The sequence below is a fragment of the Haliotis rubra genome, unplaced genomic scaffold (assembly GCF_003918875.1).
Source record: "Haliotis rubra isolate DU_JTF1 unplaced genomic scaffold, ASM391887v1 Scf215, whole genome shotgun sequence".
NCBI lineage: Eukaryota > Metazoa > Mollusca > Gastropoda > Lepetellida > Haliotidae > Haliotis > Haliotis rubra.
This window is the reverse complement of record NW_025766170.1, coordinates 688,610-712,347: the sequence shown is the minus strand read 5'-3', so window position 1 is coordinate 712,347 and position 23,738 is coordinate 688,610. Positions and strand designations below refer to the sequence as shown.

Below are 23,738 nucleotides of genomic sequence, written 5' to 3'. Positions count from 1 at the left end.
TTAAAACTTCATATAACACTAGAACTTGAAGAGAAACTCGGATTATATGTCCCCCAAATAACTGTGGGCAGGGTGAATAAATATGGATTAATTAACAGTAACTATTTCAGCATTGTGCCTGTCACCATACTTTCTTGTGATATGACCTGTGAAGACGGATTTGAATTGATCTTCAGTAAACCATGCTTGTCGTAAGAGGCAACTAACGGGATTGGGTGGTCAGGCTCACTGACTTTGTTGACACATGTCATCGTGTCCCAGTTGTGTAGATCGATGCTTATGCTGTTGATCACTGGATTGTCTGGTCCAGATCGACTCAATTACTTACAGACCGCTACCATATATAGCTGGAATATTGCTGAGTGCGGCGTAAAACTAAACTCACTCACTCACTCATTCTTGTGATAAAGACAGTGACAACCATGGATCATAGTCATGTAAACCCACAATCAGCAAATCGTAGTATGCCCAAGGGAGACAACTCTGCAAAACAAATTGTAGCTCAACAGACCGCTGCATTCAACATATATCTTCTATATCAGATCACACAGGATGATGTTATTTCAGGACAACATCCATGAGAGTGCCATTCCCGCCCCTCTAGGCATCCTGTGTACAAGTTAATTTGACTAAGCATCCAGTTTATGACCGCTTGAGACATAGATATCAGTGAGCACAGCTGGTACCAGTAAATAAAACTCGAAATTCAGACAGAATGGACAGCCAGCAGGCACATAAAATTCAAGCTTAATATTACATTGATTTGTCAAATTATGCAAGCAACAAAGACGAAAACTGGATATTGGTATCTGGCGTACTGTATGATGGCATCTGGTAAATACCACGTAGAGGATTTGGCATTCAGTCTACCAGTGGCGGGTTGACACCCTCATATCACATTGTGACACTCATTCCAAATTTAAATAAATTTTAGGCTCTAAAATAAATAAAACTCTTTCAATATAATAATATAATGAGCCCAGGGGGATATATTCATTACAGAAGAAATGTACCTTTTCAAGCTCTTGAAGACTTCACATTGTTTTGTTGAGTGATTCTAGGGAACTGTTGACACGTGACTACATGTAAGAGACACTCGTTCCGTGTACAATGACAGACGAAGGGCGTGGTCCTCTCCAATGCGTATCAACTTGGAAAATAATAGTGATATTTACCTAAAATACTTAGTTCATAATATCAGGCCGCAAACGATTCAATTAATATCTATCCGTTACCATTCTCACTGCCACGAAACAGAGACCATATTATATGGTCTCTGCACGAAGTAACTCCACTACGCATGACCACAGTGAGCATGCAGGGGCCACTTCAAAAGTTTGATATCGAATAAAAACCGAATTCAAGTTGAGGTTGTGTAAAATCCCAACAAATTTTCCACCGGACAAATTTTTTTTAATGTTTTACAAAACGATTATACAATCAGGCAAAAAAAACTATTACGCGGGACACGAGATCGTTATCCAAACTAGAAATATGCTTGTCGTTCTTCGTGTTTATGGGTTTTGGAGCATGTTGTTTAGTATTTCAAGGAATTCAACATTTCCAGAATTGCGGTTTGACGAAGGGATTATCAAAGAGCAACTTGCTCAAAATTGTGTCCCTCTAACGTATACATTCAATCGTGTGCCATCATATTTAGTAGTTTAGAAGCCTCCAGTCCTGTAAAACAATACTGAGATTCAAAGTTCAGTTGTCCCAACTTTTACCATCAGATACGTTACAGATTTTCATGTGGTTCGGACACATTTGACTTTTATCAACAGTGGTTGAAATAATAGCTCGTACGATTATGTTTATAATAATAAATCCTTAACTTGTTAACATTTTTCTGACAGGCGACTAATAGCAATATGACCACAATAAGATAGACATTCTTGCCATATGGTACGCTGGTTTTCGTCAGATACGTTATGCACATTCACGGTCGTAGAACACATATAGCGCAAAAGACATCCCAATCTAGTTGTTACTTCCATAGAACAATGTGCCCCTCATAGGAAAAGACCAGTTGTAAACTTCCATTCATAATTGGTAAGTAGCAAGTGTCATCGGACTCCAAATGATATCTAACCTTAAATTTCAAATTTAGATGTTAAATTACATGACATGGTATTATTTTAAAGGATCATGAAAAATTAAGTAATTTAGGGTTATCCATTCTGACCATGTGAGCAACTTTATCAACATAACGTATTTGATGAGAACATAACATATTTGATAACATAAGGTATTGGATGATAACATAACGTATTTGATGATAACATAACGTATTTGATGATAACATAACGTATTGATATAACATAACGTATTGATGATAACAACGTATTTGATAATAACATAACGTTTTTGGTGATAACATAACGTATTTGATGATAGCATAACGTATTTGATGATAGCATAACGTATTTTGATGATAGCATAACGTATTTGATGATAACATAACGTATTGATGATAACATAACGTATTTGATGATAACATAACGTATTTGATGATATCATAACGTATTTGATGATAACATAACGTATTTGATAACATAACGTATTTGATGATAACATAACGTATTTGAGGAACCTATGATCCACAGGTGCGTGTCACGCTTAGAAACAGCGTTAGACAGCGGGTGGCCACAATATTACGTACATTGATGGCGGCCGAGTGCGACGCCTCCTGTCAGCGCGGTTTATTCAAATGGTGATAGAGCATGAAATAAAGGGTGACTTACCTCAATACTTGGTCATATGACCCTTGTTCCTCAGAATTTTCACTATTCTCCGTGGAATTGATCTGTACAAGTTCTGTATGTGGTTAACCGGCGTGTTTTGCCAGATATCCCTGATTTCTCTCTCTGTCTCCTACCTCTCCGTGACACCTTGGCAGCACGACCTGTTCGATGGCGATTCTCAATCGAGCCTCTTCGTTGAAAACGGTTTACACAAGAATAAACAGTACTTCTGGGCAAGCCAAAATGTCTTGCAATAGCTGAACAATTTTGGCCATCCTGATATCGTTCTACAATAATAGTTTTAACGGCCGAAGGCAAGTCTTGAGATTTTCCCATGTCGACGAAAATAGCAGACGGAAGCGAGCAGACGACTTTTTTCAGTCGCGTGAATGTCACGTGACGATAGGGCGTGTTCGGTTCTACTATTTCGCTAAGATTGGTTACGTTTAGAGAGTTAGTTTTCAAACGCGATCGTTTCAAAGTAAGATTAATTTCTAAACTTACTAAAAAATATGGACAATGTACGTAATATTGTGGCAACCCGCTATATAGTACTAGGGTAGGGTCTATATACCTTTATCATCCAAAACTGTGTTCCACAGGAGATATCGCTTGTGTGAGATCAAACGATATCTCCTAGGAGATATCGTTTTGACAGTAGATTTTGTACAATGCCCTGACAATGCTATGACGTCATGTACTTGATGACGTCACAATGCTATGACATCGCTGCACTGCAAGTCTAATGGCAGTACCATGTTCAGAGATGTACATTTTTCATTGAAAATTAATGAAGAGTGATTTTGGATGATAAATAGAATCTCACCCTCGTGTCTTCTGATATCAAATATATCAACACTCGTTGATAAAAGTGAAAATATCCTCGGCAAGCCTCGGATATTTGTAACTTTATCAACTCGTGTTGATATAATTGATATCAGAAGACACTTGGGTGAGATTCTCTATATGTGTCGTTCTATACTAACGCTGTTTCTAAGCGTGACACGCCCCTGTGCTATGATCCAGGGTAAAAATGTTTCATAAACAGTGATCTTATTTATTTCCATTTGTCTCATGGCGATTTGTATCAGAGAACATGTAAAGACCAACATATGTTCATAGAAAGATTCTGGACTCTCTCTCTCTCTCTCTCTCTCTCTCTCTCTCTCTCTCTCTCTCTCTCTCTCTCTCTCTCTCTCTCTCTCTCTCTCTCTCTCTCTCTCTCTCTCTCTCTCTCTCTCTCTCTCTCTCTCTCTCTCTCTCTCTCTCTCTCTCTCGTAAACGACAAGCGTTTAGAAACGGTGAAATAAGGCAAAGCAACGATTCAGGATGCTCGAGACTTTTATAACAGGGCAATACGAATAAAAATCTACCCAGTATAGATTCTATTCCACGGTTGAGATAGACGAAACTGCACAGCACCTAAAAATGTCGAAAGCCTAAGTCGTTCCATGACACTCAAACAAAATGCAGTTCTGATCAAAGACGGTGTGCTCTTCTCAAACATTGTTACTTGCTACTGTGCCGGATGTCTCCGAGTTGTGTAAAAGTTAGCATTGTCACCATGGTGTCTAGACCGTATCCCTGAGATATGGGGAAACTTATAAACCAGCTGCTGGACCTGATGTCTCGTCATCTTCACTGCCTTCCATCCCAGTTGTTGGAAGATATCTTGCTGCTACTTGCGATGGAAAATGGTATGTTGGGAAAATTCTTGAGGTTGACACTGATGACCGTGATGCCAAAGTAACCTTCCTGGAGACATCAAAAGGCAAGGGCAACTCTGACACATACAAGTGGCCAACTCATCCTGATGAAATCTGGATCAATTTTAATGATGTACTTTGTTTCATCGAGGATCCTATTGCCATTGGGAAAGCACACGCAAATTCACCATTGGTACAGCTGATGTATCATGTATTGAAAAGGCATTTTCTCATTCGTTTCCGAACAACAAAAACTCAGTTAGTTAAAATTTCATCAAATACGTTACGTTTTGACAGTTGCAGAATTTAATTGCAATTTCAGTATACTATTTTTCATATACCCAGAACTTGTACTGGTTTTCATGGGTGATACTTTTGACATATGATTCATACTGTTCTCATTATGATTAAACGGCTCATCACGGTTCAGTCAGTTTTGTTGTTATTATTTTGAGAATTGTAAAAAGTGTCTTTTAAAATACAAGTTTGTATTAGTGCATGAGCCTCTGTGATCAGTCCTTAATAGATTGTATACCTTTCCAAACCAAGGACGAACCTCTTCTTCATACAACATGGTACTTATTTTGATACAGAAGCTGGAGGAATGTATCATATCTGAGACTAAATAGGTATATGGCGCGTAACGTATCCGACTACATAGGCGGCCGGGTGCGCACCCCCACCCCCACCCCCATCGCATCGCAATATATCGCAATATGAAAATTCCCTGCAATACCCACCCCTACCCTACCCTACTCTAAGCTGAGAATGAGTGTTAACTTCACGATCTGCCGATGATTTCCTTGTCAAACTGTGTTAAGCTCTTTATATTTGCATATTTTGTTATAAAGAATTATCCTTCCTCTTTATCATTCGATTTGGTAGGGACATACGTTTTCTTTGCTTTGGCTGGCTGTTTATCATATCACTTAGCAATATCCCATGTATATGGCGGCAGTCAGTAAATAAATCGAGTCTGAACCAGACAATCCAGTGATCAACATCATGAGCATCGATCTACGCAATTGGGAGATTGCATTAACCAAGTCAGCGAGTGTGACCACTCTATCCCGTTACTCGCATCTTACGACAAGAAAAGGGTTGGTGAATCCCAGATCTTCACGGGAAAAAGAATAGATGGACCAGTTATAATCCGGATCTTCACGGGTGGTAGGGACATAGGAAAATGTAAACATGATCTACGAAACACGTTGTCAAAGACACAATAAATTAGGTATTAGCTTTTCTTTCATATTTTCAAAACTGTTAGATGTTGAGGCGGCCACTCGATGCCATATGAAGTTAGCTTGACGTTTACGATTAGAAACCTATATAGTGTGCGTCTTGCTGACTAATGACGCCTCTTTAGTTTGCATATGTCTTACAGACCTTGAAACAAATACATTTGTACGTCGCATGCATATCTATAAGGTTGGCAAGTCTACCATGCTCACAGTGACCACTAGTGACCCACTAAGACACCATGCTCACAGTGACCACTAGGGACCCACTAAGACACCATGCTCACAGTGACCACTAGGGACCCACTAAGACACCATGCTCACAGTGACCACTAGGGACCCACTAAGACACCATGCTCACAATGACCACCCACTACAGTGACCACTAGAGACCCACTAAGACACCATGCTCACAATGACCACTAAGGACCATAAGACACCATGCTCACAGTGACCACTAGGGCTCACCCACTAAGACACCATGCTCACAGTGACCCACTAAGACTCACTAGGGACCCCCACTAAGACACCATGCTCACAATGACCACTAGGGACCCACTAAGACACCATGCTCACAGTGACCACTCGGGACCCACCCAAGACACCATGCTCACAGTGACCACTGGACCCACTAAGACACCATGCTCCACAGTGACCACTACCACCATGCTCACAGACCACTAGCTCACCACTCAAGGAATGACACCCAATAAGACACCATGCTCACAATGACCACTAGGGACCCACTAACCATGACACCATGCACCATGCTCACAATGACCACTAGGGACCCACTAAGACACCATGCTCACAGTGACCACTAGGGACCCACTAAGACACCATGCTCACAGTGACCACTAGTGACCCACTAAGACACCATGCTCACAATGACCACTCGGGACCCACTAAGACACCATGCTCACACAGTGCTCTCACAGTGACCACTAGGGACCCACTAAGACACCATGCTCACAATGACCACTAGGGACCCACTAAGACACCATGCTCACAATGACCACTCGGGACCCACTAAGACACCATGCTCACAGTGACCACTCGGGACCCACTAAGACACCATGCTCACAGTGACCACTAGGGACCCACTAAGACACCATGCTCACCACTCAGGACCCACTGCTCACTAGGGACCCACTGACCCACTAGTAGGGACCCACTAAGACACCATGCTCACAATGACCACTAGGGACCCACTAAGACACCATGCTCACAATGACCACTAAGTGACCATGCTCAGGACCACTCAGGACCCACTAAGACACCATGCTCACAATGACCACTCGGGACCCACTAAGACACCATGCTCACAGTGACCACTAGGGACCCACTAAGACACCATGCTCACAGACCACTCGGGACCCACTAAGACACCATGCTCACAATGACCACTAGGGACCCACTAAGACACCATGCTCACAGTGACCACTAGTGACCCACTAAGACCACTAGGACCCACTAAGACAAGACACCATGCTCACAATGACCACTAGTGACCCACTAAGACACTATGCTCACGATGGCCACCAAAACACCATGCTCACGATGACCACAAAGTACCCACTAAGACACTATGCTCACGATGACCACTAAGACACTATGCTCACGATGGCCACTAAGACACTATGCTCACGATGACCACAAAGTGACTAAGACACACTAAGACATGCTCACGATGACCACAAAGTACCCACTAAGACACCATGCTCACGATGGCCACTAAGACACTATGCTCACGATGACCACTAAGACACTATGCTCACGATGGCCACAAAAACACCATGCTCACGATGACCACAAAGTACCCACTAAGACACCATGCTCACGATGGCCACTAAGACACTATGCTCACGATGACCACTAAGACACTATGCTCACGATGGCCACTAAACTACTATGCTCACGATGGCCACTAAGAATCCGCTAAGTCACCATGCTCACGATGCCCAATGAGTTCCTCACAATAAGTGACTTAACGTTGCTGAAAGATGTTGTTACATATTATGGGTGACGGGACACGAGAAATGTATACAACAGGCCTAAACGTTGGTCTTTATAATACGGTACAGTGTAGCTGAAGGTGGCTCGTGTGAAATACTACAAGAGTGATTTAAGAAAGAAGTGTGGTGAAACTGGACCAGTACGTTTACCTCCCTCGGTGTCCAACCGTATACTGATGATGTGATAGAAAATGTTGTTATTATCAGTAGTGAGTGAGTATGGTTTTACGTCGCAATATTCAAGCAATAACACCGCGGAGGACACCAGAAATGGGTTTTGTACACGTGGGGAATCAATCCAGGGGGTTTGCCGCGACGAGTGAACAGCAGCAGAAGCATCAACAGTAGTAGTACTAATAAAGTAGTAGCAGTAGCAGTAGCAGTAGTAGTAGTAGTAGTAGTAGTAGCATTAGTAATAGTAGTAGTAGTAGCATTAGTAATAGTAATAGTAGTAGTAGTAGTAGTAGAAGCATTAGTAATAGTAGTAGTAGTAACTAACTAGTATGGTTTTTACGCCGCTTTTAGCAATATTCCAGCAACATCACGGCGGGGGACACCAGAAATGGGCTTCACACATTGTACCCATGTGGGGAATCGAACCCGGGTCTTCGGCGTGACGAGCAAACGCTTTAACCACTAGGCTACCCGACCGCCCCAATAGTAGTAGTAGTAGTAGTAGTAGTAGTAGTAGTAGTAGTAGATGTAGTAGTAGTAGTAGTCGAGCAGCAGCAGTAGTAGTAGTAATAGTAGTAGTAGTAGCAGTAGTAGTAGTACTAGCAGTAGCAGCAGTAAAAGTAGTAGTAATAGTAGTAGTAGTAGTTGTTGTTGTTGTTGCTGTAGCTGCTGCTGTTGATGCATGCACGCGCCACACGTCAAGCTAAACTGTACTTTTGTACTATCAGCTCACAGTACAACGTACGCGTGCCCCGCGAATACTCCAGGTTGTGACAGCCCAGACACGTTTAATCCCACTATAACTGTTTAACTATAAACAGATAAAACCATTCAGGTTTCGTAATCTGTCTACAAAACATTGGGCTTCCTATCTTACTATCCACAAGAGCTATGCTGGATGATCGTTTTTGTTCTTATTAAGTCTGAGAATGACTTTCACTTTTGTGTTCACAAAGGTGAGGTGAGGTGAAATGGGGTTTAACGTCGTACTTAAGAATATTTCGCTCATATGACGACGTGCATGCGTGTGTATGTGTATGTGGGGCTGCTTGTACTAGCCCAGACCAGGGATACTCTACAACAGGGCCCCTTATATAGTCTCCCTGCCCAGACTAAAGCTGGTTTTATAGTGCTAGCCCACTGAGATACCATGCCGCAGTGAAGCATGAATACCTCACTCAGACACATTATACTGACTCCGAGCCGACCAGTCCTTGTTGTACCCATTAATGCCAAGCGCCAGGCAGGGACCAACAAGTACCATATTTTAACGTCTTATGGTATGACACGGTCGGGGATCGAACCAGCGACCTTCCTCTCTCCGGGCGGACGCTCTAACCACTACACCGCGGTGTTCACAAAGTGTTCACTCGGAACCCAAGTTAGAAACGGGGCCATGTCGGGGTGTCTTAAATACATCACTGATGTGGATAGAATTCCTGCCTTGCCTGTATCATTAGTATATACTGAGGGAAACAAATAAGGTACCAAAGATAGTAATGGTGTTTCTTTATTCTTTTCCATGTTTCCTTGCAAGGTTTGTATTGCACTGTGGGTGAAAATCTGGGATTAAATAAAGGAACATTGAAATCAAGTGGTGTTCCGTTATTTGTTTACCTCAGTATATATCCCACACGATGTTAACTGTGTCCCTAAGCGAAGTTATCGCTGCAGTAGTTAAACCTAATAACAACCTGTTCCTGACTGGATCGGGCAGACTAGTGGTTGATAGCACTAGTAGTGGCTGAACACCATGTTCATCTGATACATACTAGTAGATAATTAAAAGTTTAATGGGGTCCATTTACACCTTGCCCATCACAAAGGTTTGCTAAGATTCTAAACTTTTATAAAGTTGTAAAGCTGCACACGCCTTAGTACAATCAAGACTGACATTCTGAACATCATTGCGAGTGACATTCCTTGAGCACCAACAGTCCAGTCAGTGAGATGTCAATATTGAGAGCTGTAAGAGATTCCACAATCGACTTACGTTGATTTACATATTTTTGGGAATGCAGTAAATAGTGAGCCACATTATCTAGCTGACTACACACTGTCCGATTTGCAGAAATATCTTTATTAATAATATTTAGGTATGCACCATACCACGATTGTTTCGGGATAATTTTGATTTAGTCACAACGGGCTCGATGCAATAGAGATGGCGTCCTTTTAAGGATGAGGTCCATCTCTGTTGCCATTTTGTTTGAGCATGGATCTTACTGACGGTGCATAATTCTGCAGAGAGGGCAATATTGTCTCATCCCGTTCTGATCCCTCAGATATTTACTTAATTCATTAAAATGTACATGTCCATCTGTTGTAAGCAAGTGTCACGACAGGGTTGAGATTATTGAAGTTACTCAGAATCACCGGACGTAAGAGGGTGGAAATGGCTGCCAAGTAGTTCTACTGTATAATCCCATAAGGAGGCACATAGACTAACAACTAGTCTCTGAAATGAACATATTTTACTGAAAAAAAGTTCATAGTAAAAAAATAATATATATATAATGAAATGGAGCCCTGAGACTTCCCTGAAGCTGAGGAAATCTAGACTTGCCACATTTTCTAGACTTGTGTGGGCTTTCTTGGATATATTTACTTCAGGGTCTGTACGACAGACTAGGAGGCACACAACAGGTTTGGGGACCTGTTGTTCCTTTGAAATCAGGACTGGGCACAGTGGCTGAACACTTCTTTACTGTCCGCCTAATCAACCAGGACACACACATCTAACCATCCAACCCTTCTTTACTGTCCGCCTAATCAACCAGGACACCAACATCTTTACAACCATCAACCAGGACCACACATCTTTCTTTACTGTGTCCGCCTAATCAACCAGGACACACACATCCAACCATCCAACCCTTCTTTACTGTCCGCCTAATCAACCAGGACACACACATCCAACCATCCAACCCTTCTTTACTGTCCGCCTAATCAACCAGGACACACATCCAACCATCCAACCCTTCTTTACTGTCCGCCTAATCAACCAGGACACACACATCCAACCATCCAACCCTTCTTTACTGTCCGCCTAATCAACCAGGACACACACATCCAACCATCCAACCCTTCTTTACTGTCCGCCTAATCAACCAGGACACACGCATCCAACCATCCAACCCTTCTCCGCCTAATCAACCCAGGACACACACATCCAACTCCAACCCTTCTTTACTGTCCGCCTAATCAACCAGGACACACATCATCAACCATCCAACCCTTCTTTACTGTCCGCCTAATCAACCAGGACACACACATCCAACCATCCAACCCTTCTTTACTGTCCGCCTAATCAACCAGGACACACACATCTGAACATCCAACCCTTCTTTACTGTCCGCCTAATCAACCAGGACACACACATCCAACCATCCAACCCTTCTTTATAATTACTGTCCGCCTAATCAACCAGGACACACACATCTCAACATCCAACCCTTCTTTACTGTCCGCCTAATCAACCAGGACACACACATCTAACCATCCAACCCTTCTTTACTGTCCGCCTAATCAACCAGGACACACACATCCAACCATCCAACCCTTCTTTACTGTCCGCCTAATCAACCAGGACACACACATCCAACCATCCAACCCTTCTTTACTGTCCGCCTAATCAACCAGGACACACACATCCAACCATCCAACCATCCGCCTCATCAACCACCACACACATCTTTAACCCTTTACTTTCCTGCCGCCTAATCAACCAGGACACACACATCTAACCATCCAACCCTTCTTTACTGTCCGCCTCATCAACCAGGACACACACATCCAACCATCCAACCCTTCTTTACAGTCCGCCTAATCAACCAGGACACACACATCCAACCATCCAACCCTTATTTTAGTTAGTTTAGTTTTACGCTGCATTCAGCAATATTCCAGCTATATGGCGGCGATCTGTAAACAATCGAGTCTGGACCAGACGAAAGTGATCAAAAGCATGAGCATCGAGAACGCAATTGGGAACCGATGATATGTGTATACCAAGTCAGCGAGCCTGACAACCCGATCCCGTTAGTCGCCTCAAACGACAAGCGTGGGTTACTGAAGATCAATTCTAACCCGGATCTTCATGGTCTCTTTCTTTTAGTGTCAAGCATTGGATACTGGGACTAGAACTAGAAACAATGCATGAGTGAGTGAATCGGGTTCATCGCTGCTTGTAACAGTGTTCTCGTTATGCCACGGCGGGTCAGTTTACAAGGGAAATGAACATTGCTTGTGTAAATGAATGAGTCGGGTTCATAGGCGGCAGTGATGGAAACCTTGGGCGTTATTAACGTTGGTGAAATGCACGTGCACAGATATGGTGCTGAAAACATAGAAATATCATCGGACCAAACTTGGATTCGAACCAGGTAATACAGGGCAGCAAGGAAAGCGTTCCGAGAAACGTGATATTGTGGCCCGACTCATTGTCATACGTAGCTGTACATATAATATTGGACACATGGATTCATAGCAGCACATGTCAAATTATCAAACTGATATTTCATCATGGACAGTTACGAGTTCACGCACATGTCTGTGGAGCAGCGTTTAGGCGATACATGTGGACCAGTCGTTCAGGCGCCGCAATTCGCCGCGAGCGAGGGGATGGGTCCCTCAGGCGTTCTCCAAAACTACCATCGTGGGTTCGACAAGTTATATACTGTACGTTTCGTAGGTTTCAGGGGCGGTGGGGTAGCCTTGTGGTTAAAGCGTTCGCCTCGTCACGCTGAAGCCCGGGTTCCAATGCCCATATGGGTACAATGTGTGAAGCCCATTTTGGTGTCCCCCGCCGTGATATTGCTGGAATATTGCTAAAAGTGGCGTAAAACTAAACTCACTCACTCGTAGGTTTCAGCAAAACGCTACCCGCCAAAGATCTGCATTGCTTCATCCAGTAATAGTCCAGCTATATGGCGAGCTACACAATTGGAATACGATGACATGTGCCAACCAAGTCAGCAAGCCTGACCAACCGATCCTGTTAGTCGCCTCTTACGACAAGCATGGGTTGTTGAAGATCAATTCTAACCCGGATCTTCACGGGTCTCGTCCTTTAGTCCCACCTGGAACACATACGCCGTGATAGTATTAAACAATTGCCTGCACTTTTATGCAGTCAGAATTAAATAGTTAAGAAATACATCTATTGAACCTAACGGTACTATAATCACGCTCAATGTGGCATTTTGAGTATAATAATCCGCTTTCATCAACACATACCCACTCAATCATCAGTTCATAAGTGACCGCTGACGATGTTATAACGTGTATGTTTTCTATATTCGAAAATAATTACGTCACCTTTAACATTGTTCGGATGGTATTCAACAACGCTTCAAGAAATCCTCCATGTTGGGATAATGAAAACCGATCGAAAAGAAAGGTTCACAAACCCCCTAAGGTATAAACATTTGAGAGAGATTGGTAGACAAAGTTTTCTTTCACAACCGGCCTCCCTGAAACGTAAGCCCGAAAGAGTTACGTCCCTTTAAATGGTTTCGTCCTCGTGCCAAAATGACACTTCACTTATGGTCGTCACGTATTGTATGTATACAATAAATTAGCTCAAAACACAAAAGAACTCTTACCAGAAAAATAATTAATTTAGATGATATATTTCGAATTATTTCTTTTCATTCTCTTGAACTCAAATTCTCTGGTTTCGTTCGTGTCGTTTCAAGTTGAATCACGGCTGATTGAAATTCTGTACAGTTATGAGGCCCCTCTTATAGACGTGCTATAGAATTATCCAAACCTTCATGCATACCTAATTGTAACTGTTTATCAAATATCGTGCAGATAAAATGTAAATACACATTGCCAATCAATCAGTAGCATTATTCTCTAGGTAAACGAAAAACATTATCAACGACAGACCAAACTGGTATTTGTCAAACAGAAACAACGCCAGCTATTTGTAATTTTTAAATAACTGAAAATACTTATTTTAATTTATGTGTTCAGAAATATACTTATAGAATTTTCCGCAATTCTTAAATATATTTCATATATTTTAAGAATCATTATTTTCTGGAAACAGACAGACAGACAGACAGACATATTTATTCAGTAATGCGGGCCTAACGGCATATAATACAATTGAAAGATACAATATTTACAATGCCACGTGATATTTTCATGCATAATGTTTAAACAGATGTTTCAAAAACAGAGCAACTGATGTAACAACATAAGAATCTTTAGAGTTCAATACATTTATCATGCTTTGTTCACATTGAGGCATGGCATTCAGCTGTGGCAAGTACTTTTGCCGAATTTCATTATATTTTGAACATTGCATGAACACATGGTATTCCTCTTCAGTCGCTCCAAGATTACAATTTATACAGATACAGCTACTTATACCACTGTCTTTATTTCTCCTGTAAGTCACAATTTACATGTTAATTTTGTGTAGCATAAATATTTTTCATGAATTTAATTTTCGCATGATCCAAGTCAAAGTTTGCACATTTGTGAGGAATCATCTTACCTACAATCACATCATTTCTGTTTAATTTTCCGTTGCTTATTTATTGAATGGCAACAGTTTAATCAACATATGTACAGTGCCGTGAACATGGCGGCATTGTGGAACTATACCTTAGTTGATAAATGTGACGTCATTAGTTAAATAGTGGTCGGAAAATTGAACTGAAATTATGTGCGCAGAGCAGAGATGATTTCAAATTTGCCTGTCAAATTTTACAAAGATCTATCATAAACATAAAATTATCTATGCTACACTAGTACTGAAATAACATGCAAGTGTATGGAAATTACGTCAAGTTTCCGAATATATATGGCACGAGTCTGTAGTTGAAAACCTTTTCCTATATCACGCATCCAAAGCATTTCAAGAAGATTGTTGATAAGATAGGGAATCACTGTTTTTAAGAGTATTTAGTTAAAAGAATTTCTTCATCTTGCTATGTTGTTTAAGCGGCTTTCGTGTGATAAAAGTGTATGTAAATTATAGTTGAGATTAAGGCCGAATATAGCCTTCTTCGTACTGGATAAACTTAAATTTTTAAAGCGGATTTGCTTTATGGTCAACAGGGGGTAATCCTGTACGAACAAGGACAAGAGTTAACTCCCATGCATTTACTCCCCACAGTGCCTCATGTTCAACTTCACACACTGCGTGTCCTGAATCAAAGGGAGCTAAACGTGTACGATAAATCAAGAGTTATGGCCCTTCTCGAAAGGTAGGTAATCCTCTTACAATGGTAAACATGATTTTGAGTTATTTCCCTTTGACCATCAACGCCACACAATGCCTGTAAATGAAATCGCATCGTCGGGCAAAGCTTCAATATTAATGTGAGAGACGGAGCCAAGCTTTAGCCGCGCACACTCCTGCGCAAAGATGACATAGCATAACATATAACGTATTCTCTCAGCATATATTCCGCAAAGTAAAATACGAAACCAAAGATGAAAACATGAAACCGTATATTGAATTGTCTCCCTTTGACGACAAAACTACACGTTCCTCCCCAGTCTCCTTCACCTTTCGGGTATATCGTCTACTACTGGGCTCAACTGCGGGTGCTTGGGAAGCCCATTGTGGCTATTACTAATGTTATATATCCTTAAAAAATCAAGAATATCTGAATATTTCAGTCAGTGTGTGTTACGTTTGTTTGTTGTGTAACACTGCAGTAAGCGAGAAGCCATCTATTACTGAGTGGCCATATAAAACAAATCTAGTGAACAATATAACTAGCAGCATTGCTCACTATCGATTGATTTCAACCATATGGCCATACCTTGTCTGAAATTTTGTGAATTTATGCTGGCAAAAAGTATTAATTTCAAGATGAAACATCATCAGTTGTCTGTTATACGATTCATTATAAAAGTTTTAAATCAAATAAAGTTTTATTTAAAAACCACATATCTGTTCTTTGAGTTCTGCGAAAACAAAGCGAAAATAAAGTTGCCATTTTTATGCAATGTCTGTAACTTGAGAGGACTTCAGTCCTGCCCCACAACAAAGCACATGTGATATAAATGGTCTCACCTTAGGGAAGTTTGTTTGTTCAAAATTGCCTCTATTCACCCAGCAGAAAATGGGTACCCGGTGGAAGAAGTCATAAGACTATTAACCTTCTAGCACCTTCACAGGCAGCCTGGGCTATCCGTGGTTATAATAATACACAGATTGCTTGGGTGTGTCGAGCATGCATTATGCGAGGAGAAATGTGCATGACAAATGGACTATTATTATTATCACATTTTCAACTGAAAATCCAACACTTGATAATTGCAGCTTAGCTCAGTTTGCAACCGATTTTGAAGACTACGCCCTTGTATTCCTTGTAATAATCCCCATTTTCTGCAGGATTATTCGAACACATCAACCTTTTCTGTGAGTTGATAACATTGGCACAAAATATAGCAACATTGTCGGGATATAAAAGAATAGACAGCGCATTCACAGCTTCGCCAGCAGCAGCCCAACTGTAACCACTGTTTACAGTGTCCTCAACAAGTGCTTCAATATACAGAAGAAATAAAATTTACTATAAAATACATCCTTGTCGAATCCTCGTTCTAGTGTAAAAGATCTGCTGACTACACCTTACAGCTGATTACGTTATAAATGCTACCCTTATCCTGTAAGCCTCGAGTTCGATTCCTCACATAAGTACAAGGGTGTTCGTAGCATCTAAAAGTAACTATATAGTCTTCGTAACTCTGATGATGTTTCACTCCCTTTCTCACGATTAAAATATTCGTTAAGAATTCTCTTAACTTTAATATTGTTAAAAAACATACAACTGCTCCTCAATTCTTTGATTTTGGACCGAGAATCACTGATATCGTCCTTACAAACCTATGTTACATGTGTAGTCAACTGAATTATGATCTATTCCGTGTTGGTATAAAAGATAACCCAAGTTGTTCTTGTGGAAATGTTTGTGAAAATTCTTAACACTACATATTTGAGTGTCAGTTATATACTGTATAGAGAACTGCCATGATGACAAATTTACGCAGTGTTACCAATAAGATTATAAACTATGAGTTACTATTACATGGCAATGAAGATCCCACTGTTCGCATAAATCAAAATATATTTAAAATTGTTCAAACATATATTTGTCAATCAAAAAGATTAAATTATTGCAATTGTTCCACTATTTCCCATCTTTCTGTTTTTGCCTGCCCATCTTGTGTAATCAATTTAAGTACTATGTAAACACTACGAAGAGGGTGTTCTATGTTGTATAATTTGTACCCAATCCTTTCCTCATGAATACAATATGTTTAAAACATAAACAACAAAAGGGATGCTACAATCAACTGCTGGGCGCCGATTTTCATCCAAGGTCTAAATGTTGTTACCCCCTACAAGTGTAAGACGGAAACAGTCTCTATAATATATAATGTAACTAGGATCATCTTTAACGGCTTGACTAATATGTCACTGTTTCACTTCAATAAAATAGGAGCAATTAGGAAAGTAGCCAAATTTTGCAATACAATAACGTCTAAATTTAAGAAAAAAATACCGTTTGATTGTTACATTGTTAATTTAACTGGTTAAATGCATCTATACACATATTTTATTCTTGCAACCAACTGATTTGTATATATAACCGTTTTGTATATCATAAATGTACTTAACATGTATACATTTGACATAATAATGATGTACATATACCACTGTTCAGTTCAGCGGTGTTCAACGACCTCAATAAAACGTTCCAAACGGCCCAGGCTCATGACCCTCCAACCCTCTTAAACGTGCTGTGTGTAAGTGTGTATTACAGAAATAATATATAGATAAACAGAATATGTTCCTGTTCTTTAAACCTGTGTAAAGTCCACCCTTTTGTTTGAACAAAAATTCACAGGTACTGCCTTGTAATGACGTAAAACAGTCAGTATACACACATCTGTTCTCTTACCATTAGTGTTTTCAGAAAGCCACAAGATGTTATAATTAATTGATTGTTTTTGTCTGAAAAAAACCCCACAGGTGTAAATCTTGCCTTGTGTGTTTTCTAACAGTGAGCGACGCCAACACTTAACTGCGGAGACACATTATAAAGGCCATACAATGCACAGTGTTTTAAACAAACGACAATTTGCAAAGCAGCTATTCAGTAAAAGTGACCAGTTTTAGGTCTGACTAAACTGATTTATCTTATCTCTCAATATCGAATTGCTAGTCACTATACTGAATAGTTCAACTAACCGAGCAAGCCTCAAAAGCGTGCGTATTGTCATGTCACCGTCATGACAGTTTGAGGATAGCCCAGTTCTATAAATAGTAACGTCATTCACGTCACGTGAGTGTGAATCTTGGGTTGCTGATACACACCCCCTGTGGTCTATGTTGGTGAACAAAGGTTCATACAAGCATTTTGACTCAGTGGACTTACCGTAGATGTTTATATTCAACTGTCAGTGTTGAGGTATTGCTCATATTCACTGGAGGTTTCTCCTAAGCAGGGTAAGCTGCATAGATAACATCACATTCCCCATTTCTAAGAATGTAGTGTGTCAATGAAGTGTATCGACCTAAATAGTAAATGCCTTCGAATAGCAGAGGAAGCCTTAAAAATCCTTTCCGGAAAATGTTATTTCTGTAGAAATGTAGATGCATATATAATGTAAACCCCATCGTTATATAAAGAGATATAGAGCATATTATATGAGTGCCCATGTCATAAGTATGTTTACGTCAAGAGTGTTCAAGAGCGAGGGATAAACCGATATTTAGGCACGAGTGTCGTAAACATAGCATGATATGGGCACGAATATGATATTCTGTGTGTTACTATAGTCGTCAAATTGAGGAAAATATCCCCAAATATACTTTCAAACATAGGCTGGCTAGCCGCCGTCGCGGCATGTAGATCACAACGTCACAGAAGAAACGTGACGTCATAACGTCACGCCAGCATGACGAAGTGATACTTTGCCCGAGTGCATCGTATGTAAAATATGAACTCGATATTTTCGCCCACGTTTTATCATCATATCTCTGTCCCTGAAGACCATATCTAACCCGGATCTATATGTTCTTGCTAAGAGGTTATTTAAGAGATTCGTTTCATGCTACAACTCCTTCAGGACTGAGTTTTATTTCAGATAACGCACGCCCGCAGTAATTATTTTTACATCATATGCAGGCACACGGCACGTCACTCGGGCAAGATGGCGCAGAGTTTGATGTTTTGGAAGCGAAAGGACGAGATTTCGATCGAGGAGGCGATAGAGCGCCTCCGAAATCTGCAAGAAGTTCTGTCTAACAAAACTGATTACTTTGAAAAGAAAATTGATATTGAAACGAAAACTGCATTGGAAAGCAGAGGGAAAAATAAGAGAGGTAAGTAGAAAATGATTTTTTGGGCAAGGAAAATGTTGTCAATTGTACATAATGAAGGGGAGCATGTCGTACTTAATAGTACAAAATAGTAGTATTACGTTTTTAAGCTAAGAACAAGGCAAAACACCTGAGCGCAGGATATGTGTTACTGATGAAATAGATCTACTTTAGTTTACAACAAATTTCACCAAAAGAAATATCACGTAAACTGATTTACGGGTCGCTCACAGATGGTGTTACAGGTGTCACACATTATGGTGATACAGATGTCACACATTATGGTGTTACAGGTGTCACACAGATGGTGTTACAGGTGTCACACAGATGGTGTTACAGGTGTCACACATTATGGTGTTACAGGTGTCACACATTATGGTGTTACAGGTGTTACACGGATGGTGTTACAAGTGTATCACAGATGGTGTTACAGGTGTCACACAGATGGTGTTACAGGTGTCACACAGATGGTGTTACAGGTGTCACACATTATGGTGTTACAGATGTCACACAGATGGTGTTACAAGTGTATCACAGATGGTGTTACAGGTGTCTCACAGATTGTGTTAGGGGTGTCACACATTATGGTGTTACAGGTGTCACACAGATGGTCTTACAGGTGTCTCACAGATTGTGTTAGGGGTGTAACTCATTATGGTGTTACCAGGTGTCACACAGATTGTGTTACGGGTGTCACACTGATGGTGTTACAGGTGTCACACAGTAGTCGTTACAGTTGACACACATATGGTGTTACAGGTGTCTCACAGATTATGTTAGGGGTGTCTCACATAATGGTGTTACAGGTGTCACACAGATGGTGTTACAGATGTCACACAGATGGTGTTACAGATGTCACACAGATGGTGTTACAGATGTCACGTGGACGATGTTACGGGTCTAGTAGGGGTCACGTGGATGATGTTATAGATCTAGAATAAGTGGTGTCACGCGGACGTGTCATTACAGCTGCACTCCAGGCCCTGCGACGGCGTAAGCGATATGAGAAGCAGCTGCAACAAGTGGACGAAACGACGGCGTCACTGGAGGTGCAGTTGGAGGCGTTAACATCGGCTACGGTGAATGTCGACGTCGCCAATTTCCTGAGGTTGACGTCAGAGGCGATACAACGTACCTTCGGCAACATGTGCGTAAAACACTGGGCTAGTCGTATCCGCTGGAGATAGAAAACATATTTTTCTGTTTTGCAAAGAAACAAACTCAAAAATACGCTAGGGAAGTCAGATTCAAAAGATAGTTATTTCCACAATACAGCGCAACGGCCATTTGATAGCTTGTCCCGATCGCTTTATGGAATGGCTCGTGGAAAGGGAAGGGCTGACTGAGGTTAGTTATACACCGCTTTTAGCAATATTCCAGCAATATCACGACGGAGGACACCATAAACGGGCTTCGCACATTGTACCCATGTGGGGAATCGAACCCGGGTCTTCGGCGTGACGAGCAAACGCTTTAACCACTAGGCGACCCCACCGTCCTGGAAAGGGAAGAGGGTGCAGGCTGGTGGTGGTAGGATTTGTAAGGAGACCAGATAAGGTTTAAGTTGCATCTGAAAACCAGATAATATATCTGTTTGCTTAAATTACGGTCCCAATATTTTAACCTCTGTCCGAATATATTGTTCGGTACAATGTGTGGAACCTATTTCTGCTATCCCACGCCAACATTTTGCTGGAATATTGCAGAAACAGGCGTAAAACCATACTCCCTCACTCACTCATTGCAATATGACCTGATTGATATCATTTATTTATAACGTGGCCAGGACAGCGGACAAGGTGGCGGACCTGAGGGACGAGGTGTCTGACAGGATGGAGGATGTAGAAGAGATGGGCAACATCCTGGCACAGCCTCTTGGCGGCGAGGAATTTGATGACGTATGTATAGCTGCGTAGGCCATGTTTGTAGCAGCGAGTTGTCTGATCAAAATTATTATTGACAACTTTGATTTCTGTTTAATGCGGTACTCGCATTTTTCCAGGTTTTTTTGCGACGGTTCGAATCTTGACCAGGCAATCCTACCAACTCTTCTGTCATGTTACCCACTAACACACAAACCCATTCGCACCACTCTCAACCTACACAACCCGTACTGGTTCTACGTACCACTAATACATCTTCCGTCCACTTTTTTCACTTACTCCACACCCACACACAATCAGAGCTACTCATGTTTGCATTTTTTTAAGGATGATCTTCTGGCGGAGCTAGAGGAAATGGACCAGGATGATCTCATACAAAAACTGAGCGACATCCAGTTGCCCTCAGTGCCAACCGAGGAGCTCAAGACAAAAGGTGAGATCTCCTTATACGAGTGAGTGAGTGAGTGAGTTAATATTTGACGTCACATCGGCAATGTTTCAGCCACATCGATACGAGAACAGATTTGACGTCAATAAAGAATATGTGTACATTATGAAGCCTGTCGTCAAAGGGGAGTACGCAACTAGAATATCACAGTTAGAATTAAAACAACTCATAGTATAGAAACAGGCTATATATCGCCGTTAACTGAAGGTAGATCACCATACTAGGGTCCATGGGGACTTACAGTAATTTTGCTACCTGCATGGATTTACACCACCCTTTCAGCCATAGAAGATTGTGCTTAGATTTAGCCACTAAAATGCGGTAGATCAAAGTTTTGGGACTTACGTAACCTGTGAAGATCAGGGCGGAGGCTATTAATGGGTTGTCAGACCCGCTGACTTGGTTGACACATGCGAGCGTATCCCAATAGCGTATTTCGAAGGTCACTGGGTATTCTGTCGAGTATATACAACCCGCTGTCTTATGGCTGGAAAATGGCGTTAAAACAAACAAGACATAATCCAAACGAATCGGGAATTCGAACTTGTGATCACAGGTTTCTGGCGTCCAAAGGGACGCAACTCTGCACAAATAATTGCAGGGCCTGAGAAGACTGAGCCTGTGTCCCATGTCTGTGAATGGATTCAAGAAAAGGAGGTATCTACTGCTTATAACGACTCCTTACGTGCGCACACACGCACAAGCACATGCGGAGACAAAGTGTGTTAATACCAGTCGGCGGGGTAGCCTAATGTTTAAAGCGCTCACTATCAACAGTCACTATTAACATGCCCACCCTCATTGTTTCCAGGCGACAAGAAGTCCGGGAAAGCGAAAGAGGAAGAGGAGGAAGAAAGAGAAATGAGGAAGTTTGCTGAATGGATGTGACGTCACTCCACAAGGAGTGACGTCACACCATCCTCTACGATCCAGTAGGTTTTAATGTCCCTTCTGCTAGTATTTAATACTTGTATTTGTCAAGTTGGAATCTATAGATGATATGTACAGAAAGTAACTTAAATACAAAAATAGATGTGACGTGTGGCCCAAATCCACTTTTTACAATCCAGTCGGTTTTATTCTCCATTTCCCATACTCTACCTATAGGATCGAGAGATGAATTGCAGCATGTAAAAAGGATTGGATCCGGTAGCACAACATCAAAAGAATGTACCCCAAAAGAGACAGAGAGAGAGAGAGAGAGAGAGAGAGGAGGGAGGGAGGGAGGGAGGGTGGGAGGGAGGGAGGGAGGGTATTCTTTCAACTCCCATCGATAATCTTGTAATTGATGTTGAAATGTATGTCAAGACAGAGATGATGGAAGAGCATGACATGCTAGCATTCTTTGTTGAAGCCAATACCAGCTACTATTATAGAATTGTCAAAGAGAGAGAGAGAGAGAGAGAGAGAGAGAGAGAGAGAGAGAGAGAGAGAGAGAGAGAGAGAGAGAGAGAGAGAGAGAGAGAGAGAGAGAGAGAGAGAGAGAGAGAGAGAGAGAGAGAGAGAGAGAGAGCATGAAATGCTCAATCACTTGTGGTCCAGCCTTATAGAATAAAGAATATAATGTATTATATTAATTTAAACTAAAGGACATCCTCAATCACTTGTGGTCATAGCCTTAATAACCTGTATATATTGGGGGAAATGTTCCCATATTATATGTGTGTGTGTGTGCGCGTGCGTACGTGCGTGCGTGCGTGCGTGCGCGAGGTATTCATGTACTTAATTCTATACATTGTAATTACATAACCATAATGTTTTGAGGGTCTTCTGAACTATCTGGAGGAAATAAAGACATTCATCATCTTCATCAATGTGGTATTGATATAAAGCGTTCACTTTGCCTCTTGCTTACTACATCTTACAGCTGGTTTTACAATATCATACGTGTTACGTTATTAATTCCACATCCTGTAAGCTTCAAGTTCGCTTCGTCACACAAGTACAAGCGGTGATACAATGTACAGTCGGACGCCGTTTTCCGATTTTAGACCGTCAAAGGTCTAAAGGTTGTTAACGCCTGCGGGGGCGGTGGGGTAGCCTAGTGGTTAAAGCGTTGGCTCGTCACGCCGAAGACCCGGGTTCGATTTTCCACATGGGCACAATGTGTTAAGCCCATTTCTGGTGTCCCCCCGCCGTGTCATTGCTGGAATATTGCTAAAAGC

The 23,738-nt window shown here is 41.4% G+C and overlaps 1 protein-coding gene across 1 annotated transcript; it reads left to right on the top strand.

Moving 5' to 3' along the window:
- Positions 1-18,240: 18,240 nt before the first annotated feature.
- On the top strand, positions 18,241-22,777 carry LOC124276880 (charged multivesicular body protein 4b-like). The gene is made up of 6 exons (XM_046712542.1): positions 18,241-18,366; positions 19,049-19,245; positions 20,212-20,389; positions 21,029-21,140; positions 21,453-21,558; positions 22,385-22,777. Exons 2-6 carry the CDS (start codon positions 19,074-19,076, stop codon positions 22,459-22,461), a joined length of 645 nt encoding a protein of 214 aa, XP_046568498.1. The 5' UTR covers positions 18,241-18,366; positions 19,049-19,073; the 3' UTR covers positions 22,462-22,777.
- Positions 22,778-23,738: the final 961 nt, after the last annotated feature.

Excerpts from the sequence above, each read along its gene's own strand:
- LOC124276880 (XM_046712542.1), top strand. The coding sequence starts at position 19,074 with ATGGCGCAGAGTTTGATGTTTTGGAAGCGAAAGGACGAGATTTCGATC. Across the intron at positions 19,246-20,211 it reads CAGAGGGAAAAATAAGAGAG|CTGCACTCCAGGCCCTGCGA; the intron begins GTAAGTAGAAAA and ends GTGTCATTACAG. Across the intron at positions 20,390-21,028 it reads CAACGTACCTTCGGCAACAT|GACAGCGGACAAGGTGGCGG; the intron begins GTGCGTAAAACA and ends TAACGTGGCCAG.